Source organism: Pipistrellus hanaki (assembly GCF_964339955.1).
Source record: "Pipistrellus hanaki genome assembly, chromosome: 1".
Classification (NCBI taxonomy): domain Eukaryota; kingdom Metazoa; phylum Chordata; class Mammalia; order Chiroptera; family Vespertilionidae; genus Pipistrellus; species Pipistrellus hanaki.
In genome coordinates, this window is record NC_140503.1 from 125361477 (window position 1) to 125381490 (window position 20014).

General features: G+C 38.6%; 1 protein-coding gene across 11 annotated transcripts in view; it reads right to left on the reverse strand.

Moving 5' to 3' along the window:
* Nucleotides 1-20014, reverse strand: part of ARHGAP21 (Rho GTPase activating protein 21) — a 139131-nt gene that overhangs the window by 65768 nt on the left and 53349 nt on the right. For all 11 annotated transcript variants that reach the window (XM_084867877.1, XM_084867874.1, XM_084867883.1 and 8 more), the window contains exons 3-4: nucleotides 18987-19166; nucleotides 17270-17294 (exon numbers count right to left, since the gene is read on the reverse strand). In XM_084867877.1, the coding sequence (XP_084724003.1) occupies nucleotides 17270-17294; nucleotides 18987-19166 (205 nt within the window). The remainder of the gene's footprint in view (nucleotides 1-17269; nucleotides 17295-18986; nucleotides 19167-20014) is intronic.

Here is a 20014-nt window from a genome sequence, read left to right on the forward strand (position 1 = left end):
TCCTCTCACCCCTTAAAATCATCACCTCTTAATTAGTAAGTCACCAACTCCTCTTGGTTGTCCTCATAACTTCACAAAATTCTCCTCAGATTTCCTTTCTGATTTTTCTTCCTGACCATCTCTCAGATGTTGCTTCCCTAGTCTTATCTTTACCCTGTATGTCTTCATGCCCTCTGTGTATGGCCCATTTATGCCTAGGACTTAATTATCCTATATAATAAAAGATTAATATGCAAATTGACCAAACAGTGGAACGCTATGATGCGCAATGACCACCAGGGGCAGATGCTCAATACAGGAGCTGCCCCCAGCCTGCAGGCCCCAGGCCAGCCAAAGCAGGTAACCAGCAGGTCCCCCCTCCCCCATCACCCCACTGGCTGCCACACAGATTGGCCCTGATCTCTGGCCAGGCCTAGGGACCCTACCTATGTATGAAATTTTGTGCATTGGACCTCTAGTAATATATATATAATGATGACTTCCAGATCTACTTTCAACCCCTATGAGCTTCACACCCAAATTCCAAAGTAAGTACTGAACATTCTACAAGCATTTGAAATGCAACTAATCCCAAACTAAACTCATTTCTCCAGCAGAAGAGGTGGGTATGTTTCCCCTCCAGTATCTTTCAATTAATGCCACCTCCATCTATCCATTCATTCATATCCATTTATTCATGCCAGAAAAGCTAAGCATAATCCTCCATAAATTATCCTTGACTGATGACATATAATCCGTCCCCAAGTCCTATCTCCCAATCTAAGTAAATGTGACGTCTGTTCTGGAATACTGCTTTTCCTTCTTCCTGATAAAATCCTATTTATCTGTCAACATCACAAAGGACACCCCACCTGAGAGCCCTCCCTGATGGTTAGATGATTCCTGGGGCTGTGATCCTGCAACAACTGTTCATACAGATTTTGCACTTATGTAATTATTTTGTACTTTCATCCTCCACCAGAGTAGGAGCTTCTTGAAGCCAGAGCCTGTATCATACATATTCATAAAGTATATGTGCCAGAAACTGTTCTCGGTTTAAAAAAAAAAAAGTCATGAACCAATAAACTTCCTGTTCTACATTCCAATGGTGACAGGCAAACGTTCAACAAGAAATGATTAGTGAAAGAGATGGTGGTAAGTGTTATGGAGGTCTTAGTAAGCAGAGTGAGAAGGAAGGAAGAGTGAAAGGCAGGGCTGTAATACTATTTTTATGAAACTATCAGGTGATATTTGAACAACTAGCTGAAGGAAGTGAGGTGAGAGGTCACATTGCTCCCTTCCCAGCAATTAGTTTAGTGAATGGCTTGTGGCTGTGACTCAACAAATGTTTGCTAAGTGAATGAATAAACAACCGGAAATATATTTCTAGATTTAATATCTTTCACATTCACACCCAAATATTTCTATTCTGATTTTACACCAAAGGCAAAAAGTTATCTGTTAAACTTTGGAGGCTGGAACTATAACTATTACATTATACTATATTAATTATATTATTATATTACATTATATTATATTATATTATTATAAAAATTAACTTTATATTACCTAAAAATATGAATCACATATTTATATCACACTTTGAATGCAGACTATCAGGAAAAACAACAGGACTGTTCAGGTGGTACCTGTTCATGGTCTCAAGTTATGGAGCAGCTAGGAAGATAACTCAAAGTCACCTAATTACAGGTCACCCCTGGAACATTTCCTAGAGAGATTTCCCGAAGACATCTAGAACACCAATACTCCAGCCAGGTCCTTTCCTGGACTTTATCCTCCTCCTGCCCCAACTATTCAGTATCTCCACTTACTGCTCTGAAATCCTAGATTTCATATTTATTAAAGGTTTAGAACCCTTAGATTTTTTTTTTAATCTCACTTATTTTTCTACTCTGACAAAGTTAAGTTCAACTCAGTGTAACTTACAAAGTCTTAAATCTACTACAAAAAAACTGGATTTCTGGCAAGGCCAATTTTAATCTAATCAAACTGCCTTCATTTCACATTATTGTAAATATGGTTTCCTGGGATTTTTCAAAGTGAAGTGTGAAAATTATTTTTTGGCTCCCATTTAACTTGATTACCTTCCTAGTGTGTTTTACAAAAATGATGCTCAAATTTCTCCTGAAGTCCAGAACTATGTTGTGGTGATTATTGTCCTAGTTTACTTATATATCCAGCAGCTATGTGAAATAAGATTTCTAAATTTAAAGTGCCCCAACACTGTCAGAAGGTGGCCGATGGAGAAAAGTGAAAGGAAGGGAGGAAGGCGGCAGAGAGGAGCTTTTCCTCGGCAGCAGAGGTACAGACCCTGACATGCTAACTTTCTGGCTTCTGGCTGAGTCATTTTGGAACAGTGCCAAGTCCAGGTGGTGGCACCTCCCTGTACTCAATACATTGATTCCACAAATATTTGAGCTCCTATTGTGTACCAGGTGCGTACTAGGCACTGAAAATTCAACATTAAAAGACAGTGTCCATCCTTAATGATCTTTGTTCTCAAAGTGCCACATAAAAACATTTGTTTCATAAACATAATAGTCTGGGAATGTAGGGAAACTGTACTTTGCATATTCTAGTGACCTTTGGGCAAGAGATAACCAACCCCTTCTGCTTGTGTTTCCCATATCGGGTTGGTGGTGTGCTGCTGCTGCCTCCCGGGAAGAACCCTGGAGGAAGCCGAGATCTCACTTGCTTACCGCAGAGCATGAACAATCGCTCAGATCAACTGTCTCCAAAATATGGTTTCCTGGGATTTTCAAAGTGAAGTGTGGAAATTAGGGAAAGGGTTTCTCTGCATCTTTCACTAACTGTAAAATATCAAAACAATCTACTACATCTTGCACAGAGTATCCTTTCAAACGTGAAAACAGCAATCACTTCCCCCCCAAGTATCTCTTTTTCAAGCAAAGTTTCAAGTTCTAATTTTTTCAAAAAATATATTCAGAGTTTCAAAATTTACATATATCCTGACCATCATTGTCCTTTATATCTGAGGATCCCCAGGTTAGAGCCCCTCTATCAAATGAAAAGGAACAAAGTAAGTATACTGGAGTTAACTTGCTACTAGCAACATACAGAATCTCTTATCTTTAAATGTATATATGTATGAATGTGTATATGTGCACAAGCGTAAACATTTTTACATTAGAAAACATTGCCCACAACAGCGAACAACAAATACTAGTAACTTGGTGATTTTATTATGACTACATTCATAGATTATTTAAAGGCATTTTAAAAAGACAAATGCAAGAGTAGCAAACCATCCAATGGAGTACCAATGTACTAGCAAATTTAGTATAAAGAAATGCTTAATTATATTTGAACCACCGTGTATACACATACATGCCTAGCTACCAGAAAATTACACCCCAAACACTATTAATATAAATAATGCAACATATGTCCAGGCTAATGAACACGAGCTTTCATTTTAAGGGCTTTTATATCCAGCAGGCAGAAGAAAAAGACCAAGTCCTGTCTAGTTAGGAATTTATCGGGAGACTCTCCCCACACTTAGGAATAAGGTAACTGGAAATATGGTCCCAGCCCCAGAGTTTCCTTAGTGCTGTACAAAGTAGGAAAGGGAGAGGCCAAACCATACATCAATAGGTAGGCCAACTCAAGTAACAGCCTGGCTCTGGATAAAAGAAAAAAAACAAATCAACTTGAAGAACAGCATTTTTATCCGAGATCTCAAAGAATTTACAGTAATTTCTGAAGGTCAACAAACATAAAATTGTCAAATATACACAGGAAAAAAAAAAAAAAGCTCCACGCTAGAACAGGCAGAAAACAAACAAAGAAACAATCCATAAAGACTCCTGATAATGGGATTTATAATCAGACAGATTATAAAAATAACTCTGCTTACCATGTTTGAAGAAATTTAAAAAATAAGGCTAAAAATAATAAAGTGAAAAGTGTAAGAAGTGATTGAACATGTTTGGTGCAGTACCCTAAAACAAAATTCTTACAATAAAAATTTAAAACTTAAACAGATAAGAAGAAATTTATCAAAATATATTGGAAGAAATTATCAAAAATGTAGTCCAAAAAATAATGGAGAATTTTGGAGCCAGGAGGGATAGAGTAACAAAATATATATATAAAATAAGTTTGTGACGCCAGAAGAATTAGAGAGAGCACTAGGATACAGTGTGACAAATAATATATGAAGAGATTCTGGATGAGAACTTTCTAGAACTGGTAATAGACATCCATCCAAAGACACAAGAAGCTCAAATAATTTCCAAGTAAGAAAAATAAACTCTCATCCAGAACTCATCATATCACTAAATGGCCAAACACCAAAGACATAAAGAAAATCTTCCCAGCAAATACTTTACAAGTTTGCCTTCAAAGAACCTTTAAATCAAAATAAGACTTCTTACTAACAAGAATAGAAGGCAAAAGAGAGTGAAATATTAACTTCTTCAACATGTTGGAAGAAAGTATCAACCTAGAATTCTGTAGCAGCAAAACATATCTTTCAAAAATGAGGGTAAAACACAGACCTTTTAGGAAAAACAAAAACTGAAAGAACTGCAACACAACATAAAGGTAACATGTACATAGGTGAGAATAGAGTTAATACATGTTCTAAGATCCTTACATTGTTTTGGAGAAGAATAAAATGTTAATTAGCATTAAACGTTAATAAATTTGCATATTATAATTTTTAGAAAAAACACTAAACGAATGGCAATATATCATCCTATATAATAAAAGTGTAGTATGCAAATTGTCTCCTTGATTAAGAGTTGTCTAGAAGTTTGACCAGGGGGGGAGGCCGGCTGGGGAAAAGGAGAAAGGGAGGGAGTCCCAGGCCAGTAGCAGGCAGCCATTAGGGATCCTACCAGTGCATGAATTTTGTGCACTGAGCCTCTGGTTTAATTTAAAAAGAGAAGAAATTTAAGAAAGTAAAAATAAAACAGAAACAAAAATTTCAAAATAAATTAGGAGCTTAAATAATAAACATATAATTAATTACATTAAATGTAAACAAAAAAATTTCCAAATATAACTATAGAATAAAAAATATATATGTGAATCTGATAATGGTCTAATATCAAGAACACTTACAATTTTAAAAATGTGCAATGGATCTAGCCAGTTTGGCTCAGTGATTAGAGCATTGGCCATGAACTGAAGGGTCCCAAGTTGAATTCCAGTTAAGGGCACGTACATTGTTTGCAGGCACAATCCTCAGTCCTAGCTGGGGTGCATACAGGAGGCAATCAATTGATGTGTCTCTCTCACATCAATGTTTCTTTCTTTTTCTCTCCCTCTCTGTCTCTTCCCTCACCCCACCTCCATCTTTCATTCTTACAAAAAAAAAAAAAAAAAAAAAAAAAAAATCAATGGAATCCTCAGGTGAGGATTAACAAAACAAAACAAACAAAATGGACAGTAGACTTACTAGACTCTAGACTCATCTCCAAAGAAAATATACAAATGGCCAACAACCACATGAAGATATGCTCAACATCTAGTTATTACGGAAATAAAAAGCAAAACTGTACTGCGATCTACTTCATATTCACTAGGTTGGCAATAATACACAAACAAAAAATAACAGGCATTGGTGAGCATGTGGAAAAATCAGGACCCTCAAGCATTGCTAGTGGGAATGAAAAATGGCGCAGCTGCTGTGGAAAACAGTTTGGCAGTTCCTCAAAATGTGAAACATAGAATTACTGTATAAGGCAGCAATTCCACTCCTAGATGTATTCCCCAAGATTTGAAAACAGGAACTCAAAACAAATTCTTATTTACAAATGTTCACAGCAGCACTAATCACAATAGAAAGTTAGAAAATACCTAAATGTCCATTAATACATGTACGGATAAACAATTGTGGTATAGACATGCAATGGAATATTATTGAGCCATAAAATGAAAACAAGTACTGATACATGGCACAATCATAGAAACCTCAAAAACATTACATTAAGTTGAAAAAGTCATACAAAGAAAGGTTATTATTGTATGACTCCTTTTATATGAAATACCCAGACTAATTATGTCCATAGGAACAGAAAATAGACTGGTGGTTGCCAAGAACTTAGAAGAGAACAGTAGAAGAGGTCGTTGACACACATTTCATACATGTCCTTTAATTCTGTAGTAATTGGCATTAAACTGTTCATTTTAAAATGGTGAATTTTCGGGGGTGGGCTAGAAGGGGTCAATGGGTGAAAAAGGAAACACATGTGATATTTTCAACAATAAAGATTTAAAAAATAAAAATAGCCCTAACTGGTTTTGCTCAGTGGATAGAGCATTGGCCTGTGGACTGAAGGTCCCAGGTTCAATTCTGGTCCAGGGCAATGCTTATACTTGGTCTTGTCCAAGTATAAGCATTGGGAACATGGACAAACAACTTCCTACACACGGTTATGAACCTGAGAAGCCCTGGAACATTGTCTCTCAACTATGTTATAGAGTTATATGCTACATTACAGTGAAGTCTAAGGCTTCATGAACAGGAGTTATGAACAGGAGAAGCTTGGGAACATTGGTTGCAGGCACATCCCCAGTAGGAGGTGTGCAGGAGGCAGCTGATCGATGTTTCTCTCTCATCAATGTTTCTAACTCTATCCCTCTCCCTTCTTCTCAGAAAAAAAAAAAAAAAAAAAAATCAATAAAATATATCTATACTAATAAAAGGGTAATATGCTAATTAAACTGGATCAACTGAACACGTTCCAGTCGTCCGGTCCTCCTTCCAGACAAAGCCATGGTGGCAAGGGCTGAGGCAGAGGGGGTTAGGGGTGATCAGGCCAGCAGGGGAGTAGTTAGGGCAATCAGGTTGGCAGGAGAGGGTAGTTAGGGGCAATCAGGCTGGTAGGAGAGGGCAGTTTGGGGCAAACAGGTTGGCAGGCAGAGGCAGTTAGGGGCGATCAGGCAGTTAGGCAGAGGTGGTTAGGGGTGATCAGGCAGGCAGGCAGGCAGGGAGATCAGGCAGGCAGGCAGGAGCCAGCAGTCCCAGATTGCCAGAGGGATCCTGGATTAGAGAGGGTTCAGGCTGGGCTGAGGACCCCCTCCCCCCACCCTGTGCACAAATTTCGTGCACCGGGACTCAGGTGTATGTGTGTGTGTGTGTGTGTGTGTGTGTGTATAAACAATAAAAATAAAATGGTGAATTTTATGTTATGTAGATTATGTTATCCTATATAATAAAAGGCTAATATGCAAACAGACTGAACAGTGGAACAACCAAACAACCGGTTGCTATGATGTGCACTGACCACCAGGAGGCACGCACAGAACATGGCAGGCATGGGCCACAGTGGGATGGTGGAGAAGGTAAGCGGGGGCGCCAGACCAAAGCAGGGCACCAATTGCTGTCATCAGGGCGAGCCTCTGGTGGTTACTGAAAATTCTTTGCTCCTGCACACCACAGTCCCAACCGGCACTTGTTCCTGCTGCTGGCACTAGCCCTGCTTGCACCCACTGCCAGTGCCGGAGCCACCGTTCACATCTGCTGCCAGCACAGGCCCTGATTGCTTGGCACCATCAGCAGGTGTGAGCACTGGCTGCTGGCCCTGATTGCCCCTCAGGGCTTCTCCACCTCCCCCTGCTCCTGAGGGGTGATCGGGGTTGGCAGTCACCTCTTGCACCCACTGCCAGCAACAGCACCACTCAGTGTTGCTGGCACTGGAGCCACTGCTCGTACCCACTGCTGGCACCAGCCCCGCTCACAGCTGTAGCAAATGTCAGAGCTGCCACTCACACTTGTTGCCAGCACCCGGTGCTGGTCCTGCTCGCTCGGCGCCATCAGCAGGTGTGAGTGGCAGCTGCTGGTCCAGATCACCCCTGAGGGCTTCTCTACCTCCCCTGCTCCTGAGGGGTGATCAGGGCAGCAGCCACAGCTCACACCCGCTGCTGGCAGTGGTCCCAATAGCTCCACACTGTCAGCGGGTGCCAGTGGGGAGTGGGGCTGCCGGCAGACAGGGGACTGGGGGCCACAATGGGAGGGACAGGGTGAGGGTGCAGAGGATGGGCCAAGACTGGCCCCTGAGCCCACTTAGCCTCACAGCTCCTTTCAAGGTGCATGAACTAGTACACTGGGCCTCTAGTATGTAAATATTTTTCTAGACAAATGTTTATTCATCTTTGGTAAATTCCTATGAGTGCCTTTATTATATCATAAAAATAAATGAAAAACAATACCAACAAAAAAAAAATTTGGTATAAAAAAATATAACTGAGCCCAGCCAGTGTTGCTCAGTGGTTGAGTGTCAACCTATAAACCAGGAGATCATGATTTGATTCCCAGTAAGGGCACATGCCTGGGTTGCAGGCTCAGTCCCCAGTGTGGGGCATGCAGGAGGCAGCCGATTAATTATTCTCTCTCATTACTGATAGTTCTTTCTCTCTCTCTCTTTCTATTCCTCTCCTAAATCAGTAAAACTGTATTTTAAAATAAATATAACTGAATCAAAGATGGAAATCAATTACAAATAATAAAATAATGATGCTTTATCCTTAAGCACAATACACTTAAGCCAATAATACATGTTAAGTTACTAAGATAAAAAAGAAAATTAAAGAACAAGTATTAAATGCTAATACTATGTAAGCCAAATTTTATCTGAAAGTTGAATTAGGCATCTTTGCTCCTTATCTTTAAAAAAACAGATCCTCTTTTTTACATTTTTTCAAGAATGAATTATGTGAGAGTAAATAACTTTCTGAGAAGCCATGGTAGAAATTAACAGGGAACTCTAGAACCAGACTGCCTGGTTTTGTAATCCAACACTGCCAATCCCTAGTGATGTAAAAACTTTGTGCCTCAGTTTCCTCATCTAAAAAATGGAAGTTATACTATTAAGCCCAGAAAGTTGTTGAGAGGATTAAGTGAGTGAATCCATGAAGTCTTAGAAAACTGTCTGACACAATACAATGTAAGCAGCTGCCACTGCTGCCACCATGCTATCACCACCCCTACATTACCACAACCACCACCACCACCAGTCCTACTTCCTAAAATACGTTTGAAACTATTTTAGACATCTGTGGGTGTTCTACTAAAAAATACTAAAAAAAATATTTTTTTTTTAAATGTGCAACTAATGAGAATATTTACCTAATTACCAGTTCAAACTATCAATATAGTTAAAAATGGATTCTAAGGGGTTCGGTTAATGATCCTTCCCAAAGAGGTCGGAAGAGATCCACGGAGCTCAGTTAGTACCACTGCACTTTAGGAGAAGCATGCTCCCGACACCACACCACTGCCCCACAGACTCCAACCTGCCCACAATGAGAATAGCTCCTTACAACAAAATTTTATATCCACGTTTTGTGATATTAATTTGAGGGAATAGAGTTTCAAAGTTAATGGAAATTAACAGCTTAAAATACACCAAATTTTCTCAGCTCAACAGAATTTCCTCTTCATTAAAATGAAGAACATTTGACCTGTGCAGCTGGTATAAAATGAAGTGGGCCAATTAGATTTCTCTCGAAGGAATTCATAAGTCTTATAATGAGAGAGGAAAGAAAAGAGATATATAATAAGGGTTGTACCTTATACAGAAGTCAGCTCAGGAGAAAATCACACATAATCAAAATTTACTGTGAAAGTCATTCTAACCATCCCATAAACACCGGAGTTTGAGTCTTTGGAAGGTAAGTGCCAAGATTTTGTTGTTGTCACTCTGTATTTAGGAGCTTTTCAGGTTCCAATGTTGTGGTAACAAAGTCAGATAACACTTGACTTTGAATTTGGAGCTGCCCTGTTGGTTTTTAGAATTAACACGTCTTTCCTGAGGTGGGCTGAGGGAGTTTCTGCTTCCTCCACTAAAAAGAGCCTTGGTTATCAGAAAACTCTAACAGGCTACAGAGCTCTTTAGTCAGGAAAAGGATGCAATTACAAACATAAATTTTTACTACTGAGAAAATTTATAGAATTCCCAGTTACTTTTTGATTCTACTAATGCGTGATATAACATTATAGAACAGTGATTTTCAACTGGTGTGCTGCAAGAATTTTTAAAACATGCAATACCTGGCTATTTATAGTCAGGGGTACTGACCTCTTCTCTCTTAGATTGTCAAGTAAAGAAATAACAGCCAACACAACATTAGCCATCTTCTATGAATGAATCAAAATTATACCTATTTTTTTTTTCAGATTGGCAAAAAATATGACATTTTTTGGTGTGCTGCAGAATTTTAGTAATTAGTTTATATGTGCCATGAGATGAAAATAGCTGTTTTAGAACACTGGAAATATCCCTACAACTAAACTGGAGAAAACTTTTACTCATGGAAAAAGATAAATAATAGTAATTACAACCTTTTAATTATTTCTATCGTGATTATTTATAATTATCTGTTCCAAACAGTTAAGGACAAGAGGATGGTCAACAAATAGCAATTATCCACAGGCTACTATCATCACCAAAAAGTATTTTTCTACCTTAATGGACTTTTTCTTGTAAATGTTATTTTCATTATAGTACAAAACACTAACAAACAAAAAAGAAAAATAAATTTTAAAAAATAACAAAGTTATATGTAGGATATAAAATACATAATAGAATGAAAAACTGGGTAAGCAAAATAATCAGAAAATTAAATGCCAAAGAGATTCCACTCTATTATTGCCTAAAGGAAAGAACACAAAAACAAAAACTTTGAACTGTTTCAGAATTCTGGCATTGTAACAGGAGCTCTTAGGAATTTGAATTAAATTCTGGCAATTACTTTCTGTCCAGTGGTTCCAGGCTTTAACTCAGATCATTACACTGGATGCTGGGATTCTATTTAATTAAAATAAAACTCACATAAAAGGATTTCATAATCTCAATGTGCTTGAAAATACATTTTAAAAGGAAGTGAGATTATAAAATCAAAATTCAGTTCAATTAACATAATAAATTATATGCAGTCTGTCTCTAAATAGATTGCACTCTAAAAACTTATCTATTAAGAACTGTTCACGCTGAAACCAGTTTGGCTCAGTGGATAGAGCGTCGGGCTGTGGACTGAAAGGTCCCAGGTTCAATTCCGGTCAAGGGCACGTACCTTGGTTGCAGGCACATCCCCAGTAGGGAGTGTGCAAGAGGCACCTGATCGATGACTCTCTATCATCGATGTTTCTGACTCTCTATCCCTCTCAATTCCTCTCTGTGTAAAATCAATAAAATATATTAAAAAAAAAAAAAAAAGAACTGTTCATAAATCAGAGCTTTTTTTCATACCGAGTATGTCCTTGTGATTGGTCAGTTTTGTTGGAATGGAATTACAAGTACTATACTTAAATTAAGTAGGCCTCTGTGCGCTAGTCTCTGACCCCCCAACTACCGATTGATGTAACAAGAGCAAACCTGGTCCTGGAGGACGAAGACGGACAGAGCCTCCATTACTGATTCCTAATCCCGTTTAACTTCCTTCCCAGGCCTACTGCTAGCCAGGTATTCCGAACTGAGGAACAAGTGATGGCTGTTGCTAGAAGATGTTCAGAGCCTCTACACTTGGGATATGACTTCTGTTATGTGACTTCTTTGTCCTTAGGTATTCACAAATATGAATCAAGTTTCCTTGTTTTTAACTTTCATAAAGCAGAGAGATTTTAGTGTTAATTTCATAACAATCTAAACATACCCTCCTATATTTTCTTACTAATTGTGGACCCTATATAAGTCAAACAATTTTTAAAGACAATTTTGAAACAAAATTAAGTAAATGAAGGAGACTTAAAAATAAGTCAACAAAGTAAGATAGCAGAGTTAAAGGAAGATGGATTTCAAAGTTAGACACACCTGATTTGGGCATACAAAGCTCTGTCACTTAGCCATGTGGTCTTGGACAAGTGTCTTTAAGTCTTTTTCAGCCTCAGTTTCCTCATCTACAAAATGGGAATAATGTCTCACATCTCACAGCATTACAGTGACTAAGTTGGGTAATAACATATATTATGATGCGTAATATAGCTAAAGTCCCCAAAACAACTTCTTTAGGTACTCCTATGCCTTTTTAAACATGCTCCTTAAAAGAAAATGCACAATTTTCTGGACTTTATGAGGATCTTACTTTTGAAGAGCCTTTGCTTTGCTAGGAGGTAAGATTCTTAAATTTGTATTTCTCTCTCTCTCTCTCTCTCTCTCTCTCTCTCTCTCTCTCTCTTTGTAGCTTTGAGAGTAGCTTATCTTTTTAAAAAATGTATATATTTTATTGATTTTTTACAGAGAGGAAGAGAGAGGGATAGAGAGTTAGAAACATCGATGAGAAAGAATCATCAGTCAGCTGCCTCTTGCACACCCCCTACTGGGGATGTGCCCGCAACCAAGGTACATGCTCTTCACTGAAATCGAACCTGGGAACTTTCAGTCCGCAGGCCGATGCTCTATCCACTGAGCCAAACCGGTTTCGGCAGTATTTCTCTTATTTTAAAGCCTTAATTTTGTTGTGTTTATTTTAATTCCTCTTTTAGTCTTTTAAATTATTGATTGTAATTTTTTGTTAACCTACCCTATTATTTTCTCCTTCAATCAGTTATATCCTTAATGTTAACACTTTATTACATTTTAATTGTCTTCTAGTCATTATTATATTGACTCTACAAATTTCTTAAAATGTAGCCTTTTCCTTACTCATGATTATTCCTTCACCAACAATAGGCAATGCCAGATAATTTAACCCCAAACTTTATCAGTAACTCAACTCAGATTGAAATTCAATTGTAAGGGATAATTTTCATAAAAGATCACGGAAGATGTAGTCTTAAGTATCTATCTGTTCTTAAATCTAAGTGGTCTGAATATTGTCATTTGATGAAGCCAGACTCTTGGAGACCTGTACAGTTGGACCACACAGTACTGGTGTCCATCACTGTCATCTGGGGCTTCTCAACAGCAGCACTATTCACATTTTGGATCAAATAGTTCTTTGTTGTGGGGTGCTGCCCTGTACGTGTAGGGTGTGCACTATCCCTGGCCTGCTAGATGCCAGCAGCATAGCACCTTCCCCCAGCTGTGACAACCAAAAATGTCTACAGATGTTGTCACGCATCCCCTCAAGAGCAAAACTGTCTCCAGTTGAGAAGCCCTTTAAACTGAACTGGACCTTGGGGTATTGAAATCAACTTACACTGAAGGATCCATTAAAAACAAACAAATAGCCATATGAAGGAATGGTATTGAGGATCATCTACTGCATTACTCACTATTTCCCATTATGAGGGTCCATAGGAGAAATTTATCTCAGACATCAGTACAAACAGAATGTTACTTTCTTCTGGACAATGTGAATCCTTACCTAATCATATTTTCTTTTTTTGGCCACTGAAAAAGCTCAAAAGCAAATTTAGAGCCCATCTTTGGTAACAGTGTAGAATCCACAGCACGTATTTATATGTACTAAATCTCCCAAATATATGTTTGATTCATTCTTTTTACCATGAACTTATTTTCATCTTACTATAATACATATATTTCTGCATGTAAACACAAACCTGCTTTAGAATAAGAATATAAATAAATAAAATAGGTATTAAACTCTTCTATAACTCTCCAGCAGATAACCCCCTTCAGCCTCGCTTTATCACATTCCTCCAAATCTCCTTGTGTTAAACCTGGAACTTTTAGTGATCCATTGCACACGTTTACATCTGTTCTCTCCAGTCAAGCCATACAACTAAATCCATTCACTCTAGAGAGCTCTGTTAGATATATATAAGCATCTGTGTAAAGTTTTATAACTATGTCCTCTTACATTTATTGGAAGGATATTTCTCCCAATGAAGACCAGCACATGACAGGCATGAAATTCTTAAAGTGTTCAGAAGATTGTCCAGGCATCAGTACATTATCCTGCAGGACAATGGGAAGATAGAAAACCCATGTCCCTTTTCTCTTGCTGATGCTGGCTGTGCAAATTTCCCCTTTTCCCACTAACGCCCACTTCTAATCCATGCCAAGAAACATCTGGAACTCATCGTGAGCCCTGGTACATGACATAAGGTGACACAGGAGTGGCGCATCTTGCACAACAGTGACAACTATGAAGGGTCCCAGCTGCCCTACACTCTCAGATTACTTTGAAAGTGCTGATAGAAACGATTTCCTCTCATTTTACCCTTAATATAACCATTCCTAGATTTTAAATCTGATATCAATATTACAAAGGTTCATCAACAGGTGAGTGGATAAACGATTTGTGGTATATCCACACAAGGGAAAACTACTCAGCAATAAAAGATAATATTATTTGTACCTATATACATAGAATGAAATGAATCTCAACAATATTATGCCAAATAAAAGGCACAAAAGAGTACCAACTGTATTATTCCATACACAAAAATTTCTAGAAGGGGCAAACTAATCTACAGTGACAGAAAGCAGATTAAGGATTGTCTAGAGATAGCTGACTGCTGACAGCAGAGGGGCCCAAGACAACTTTATGGAAAGATGGAAAAGTTCTTTTTGATACCATCATCTTGATAGGAATGGTGATTTCATAATTTATGCATTATCAAAATACTATACACTTAAAATAGGTGCAAATGTATCCTTACTAAAAATGTATAACTTCAAAGTAATTATGAGAAAACATCAGACAAACCCAAATTGAAGAACATCCTACAAAATACCTGACCAGTACTCTGCAAAAGTATCAAGGTCATGACATATCGGAAAGATGAGGCTCAGGGGAGTCTAAGGGGACATGTCAAGTGAATTCAACATAGAAATCTTGGAACAGAATAGGACACTAGTAGAAAACTGGTAAAAAATCCAAATAAAGTCTGTAATTTATCATACCAATGCCAATTTCTTAGTTTTTGTTAATTATACCATGGTTATATAAATTTTTAACATTAGAGGAAGTTATACATTAAAACTCTCTATACTATTCTGGCAACATTTTTTAAAGTCTAAAATAAAGTTTTTAAAATGAAGCATTTTATTGAGCATAAATTTTAACTTATTAAAGTTCATATAACATTAAAATAAAAGTAGCCGAAGCTGGTTTGGCTCAGTGATAGAGCGTCGGTCTGAAGACTGAAAGGTCCCAGGTTCGATTCTGGTCAAGGGCATGTACATTGGGTTCGGGCACATCCCCAGTAGGGTGTGTAGAAGAGGCAGCTGGTTGATGTTTCTCTCTCATTGACGTTTCTAACTCTCTATCTCTCCCCCTTCCTCTCTGTAAAAAAACAAAACAAAACAAACAAACAAAAAAAAGTAAATGGGAGTTATTAAGAAATAATCCTATCCCCAGCCTGATTCTCCTTTAAAGCTCATCTACATTAATAAAAGGGAAACATGCAAATTAACCATCACTCTGCTATGACAAGCCATGCCCACCAGCCAATCAGGAGTGAGTATACAAAATAACCCAACCAAGCTGGCGGCTGGCCACCGAGCTGGAGCAAGCAGGAGGCTTGAGTTGCCCCGGCACTGGAGGAAGCCAAGCTTCCCATCCGCCCTGGCTGGCCCTGGCCTCTGCTCAAGGCTACAGTTTCAATTATAGAAGATAAATAAATCCCAACAGAAATGCAATGGCTATGGAGCTGGAGCAAGCAGGAGGCTTGGGTTGCTTCCTGTAATGGAGGAAGCCAACTTCCCACCTGCCATGGCCAGCCCTGGCCTCCACTCAAGGATACAAAGTTTCAATTATAGAAGATAAACAAATTCTAGATACTTGCTTCCAGCCGGCCCTGGCCTCCGCTCAAGGAGGCGCTGAAAAAAAAAGGAAAAAGAAAAAGAGGAGCTGGGACCTTGGGTCACCAGGGGGTGACCAGGCCAGGATGGGACAGCAGGGGCTGTTGGGGGTAAGCAGACCAGCAGGGATGCCAGTTGGGGTGAGCATGCTGTCAGTGGGGGTTAGTTGGAGGTGATCAGGACAGCAAGGGGGGGGGGGGGCAGTTTGGAGAGAGGCCAGCAGAAAGGGAAGGTAGGGGTGAGAAGGCCAGGGGGGGGGCAGTTGGGGTGATCAGGCTGGAGGGGAGGCATTTGGGGGTGAACAGTCAGCAGGCAGAGTGGTTAGGGATAATCTGGCAGGCAGGCAGGTGAGCGGCTGGAGCCAGAAGTCCCAGATTGTGAGAGGGATGGGATGTCCAACTACTGGTTTAGGCCCAATCCCTATAAACCAGCAGTAGGACATCCTTCGAGGAGTCCCAGGTTGGAGAGGGTGCAGGCCAGGCTGAGGAACAACCTCTCCTCCCCACCCCCGTTCACGAATTTCATGCTCTGGGCCACTAGTTAAATATAATATTTAAACCCAACAAAATACTCTGCTCTTCAGTATTTGAGTCAATAAATCTAGTAAACATGCACTACGTATTTCTTACCTAAAAGAACCACTAAGTTAAAGATTACTAAATGAATAACAATCTCAGAATTACTTTCCTCAGAATCATATGACATATTCCTCCCCCAAATACTAATATACTAGAAGCTCAGGGCGCAAAATCATGCGGCCCCATAACCCCCGTGGCCTCGCCATGCTTGCAGCCCCGCCCACCCATGCTGGTCTTTGGTTGTTATGGCGTTAGGAACACAGCCCTTTTATAATATAGATAATTAACAATAAAATCATTACTTGTTCAAATTATGATGAGATAATGGTTCATAAAACTTTGAAATCTACAGAAAAAATAATTTCTATGACTCTCACATCTAAGAATTGTTATATATTTGAATTCCAAAAACTGTATCATCTTATATAATACTAGAGGCCCGGTGCACAAAATTCATGCACAGGGTGGGAGTGTGTCCCTCAGCTCAGCCTGCACCCTCCTCTCCAATCTGGGACCCTCAAGGGATCTTCAGACCCAATCCCACCAGGATTTCCTTCTCACAATCCAGGACTGCTGGCTCCCAATTGCTCACCTGCCTGCCTTCCTGATTTTCCCTAATCACTTCTGCCTGCCAGCCTGATTACCCCCTAACCACTCCCATGCCAGCCTGATTGATGTCTAACTACTACCCTGCCAGCCTGTTTGCCCCCAACGTCCCTCCTCTGCTGGCCTGGGCACCCTTAACTGCCCTCCCCTACAGGGTTGATTGCCTCCAACTGCCCTTCCTTGCAGGCCTGGTTCCTCTCAACTGCCCTCCCTTGCTTGCCATCTTGTGGTGGCCATCTTGTGTCCACATGGGGGCAGGATCTTTGACCACATGGGGGCAGCCATCTTGTATGTTGGAGTGATGGTCAATCTGCATATTACTCTTTTATTAGATAGGATTACTTAAAGACAGAAAGAAATGAGTAGAAAAACATTTAGAGAAAAATTTAAACTTTTATAGCATACCTCCTCTGTTGCCATTTTCTTCATCCTACAAAATAAAACATATAAATCCATATATGAAACCATATTTAAAAACTCTAGTGAAATCACAGCAAGGCTCAATCCAATTTAAACTGCCCTCCCCAAAATGTGCCCATTACAATCTCATTAACAGTGCCTTTTGCCAGAAGATTGGAGCCTTCATAAAGAGAGACAGGAAGACTATGGGTGAAACCAATCAGGAATTCAGTTTTTGATAATGAGTATGGAGATTCCCACAGTGCAGGTGTCAAAAGTAGGCAGCTGGATAGATGAACCTAGAACTCGGGAGAGAGGGCCAGACTGGCCATCACTTACTGTGCTACATACTCTAATAAAATGTGCCTTTAGGGGGCTATTACAGGGGACAAAACTGTCTGTATAAATTGAGTAGCTCCAAAATGCTAACTATTTAATTTCTTCTATTCAATTTTGAGACTTGGTTTTATTCATTACTTCCAGGCTGTCCTGCTGCTATGTATCCACCTCTAGCTAGGAAATCAGAAAAGCAACTCTGCAAAACTAGTATAAAAGTACATTTATTCAAATATTTGTTGAAAAGCTATCATATGAAAGCTACAATCAACTGTAGAAACAAAAAAAAAGTGAAGGACCGATAATTTATTTTATAACTTTTTGCCTTTATTTGGTTGTCTAAATGTACAGGGTGAGGTAAAAGTAGGTTCACAGTTGTGAGTACGTAATACACAAAGTTTATTGTTGTATTATAATTTTCCATATAAACTGTAAACCTACTTTTGCTCCACCCTCTGTGTGTGTGTGTGTGTGTGTGTGTGTATTTTTTATTTATTTATTTATTTATTTATTTATTTATTTATTTATTTATTTCTGGTTATAAGCTCCATCTGAGACTGGTAAGCTTGTCAGCTAAGTAACATAATAAAGATAATGTTGTATTAATGACATATTTTCTAAAAGCTATAATAGTTTTTTAAAAAAATACCTTTGAAGTGAGTGGATATTATAAATTTTCATAATTAAAAAGGAAAAGATTTCAATATGTATTTTCCATCAGAGACATTCATGTTAGCAAGTTAAAATCCTAGGACCAGGACTTACTCATAATGTGACTCACTTCAGTTTCCAGATGTTATGTAGGCTAATAACGAAGTGAGATAATGCTCATAATGAATAATAAAAACACACAGCAAGTACCCAGTGTGTCGGCTGTGTTATAACTATCTCATGTTGCCCCTTATGAGACCATGCTACTACCCTACATGGAAGCATGGTAATGTAATTCACCCTGTATGGAGCTATGTTTCCAGATTCTGACTTGCCATTATATTACATATCTGAAAGTCATGTATTATTCTAATCCCAGTAACTTTTTGTAACTGCCAGAACATTTTAACCAAGTATTGCCTCTGCATTCTCTGTCCAGAAAACTCACCACCTTTCTATTGAATAGATAGTAGAAAAACAGCTAGTATTAGAAAAAAAATAGAATAATTCGGAATTAGAAGTCCTAGCAAAATAGTTTTGGAGTTAATAATCAGTATAACCTTTCAGAGATTAAAATATCTGTTCAAAAGATAGAAAAATATCTGAAAGAATATAATAAAAATGAAAATATAGCATTTCTAAACTAGAAAGAAGGTGGGAAGCGGGATGAGAAGATAAGAAGGAAATGGGAATAGCTTTGCTTTTTGTTTCAAGTGACTTTAACTACATCTCTTACCTTATATGAAAATTGAATTGCAGACTCTGGGGGATAAACAATGAAATGCCTTAATGTAAAACCAAAGCCTTGAGATGTTCTTTTCAACATAACTGTTTTGGGACCTGGCCAGGAGAATGCTTCGTCTTCAGATGGTGATACAGTTTCACTTTGTTCCTTTCCATCTTTATTTTTTGACACCTAAAATGGAAAGATATTAAAATGTTAATTACCAACACAATATACTTCCTCATTTAGAAAAAATATATATGCAAAAAATATAATACCTAAGTGCAGATATGATCTTACTGGAGAAAAATATTCTGATGCATAAACTATATGTATTAGCACAAATCACGCAGATCATCAAAATCCAAATGATTTTTATAAAGGGATGCTATGAAAAGTTAATCAGAAGTCAGACAGAATTCTTGGAAATCAGAAATTTAAGAGCTAAAATTTAAATTCAATAGAAGAAATGAAAGATAACACCACGAAACTCATTAGCACACTAAGGACTAAGAACAGAAACTGAAAGAAGAGACATGAACCTCACACCTCGTAGGATCACTAAAGCTGTTATCAGATCATCCCACAGCAACAAAGGATATTAGAAAATAATAGATACGGCCTTCAGGTTCTGAGCATAGTCAGTATCTACACAGATGTCCTTTCACTAGATTGGCTTTATAATTCCTTGATCTCTTCTCTTCCACTCTTGGCTTTTATCTGGTTACTGGTGACCTGGTGCACGAAATTCATGCACATGAAAAGGGAATTAGAGGAAATATTTTAATATTGTGATATGCCATTTCTCTATAATAGAAGTGTCAGAGATGAAAGAAAATTAGTAAAATGTATACGAAAATCTCCCTCCTGTCAGTAGTCAGGGGTGTGCCACGGAACCCAGAGTCAAGTCCTGCCTGGCCTGGCACCACGCAGCCTTGGGTCCCTGCTGATCGGTTTTATGGCATGATGGCGTGACAACCATCGGCATATTAGACTGTTATTAGATGACTGAAAACCATTCACAACTTTAAATCAAAGTT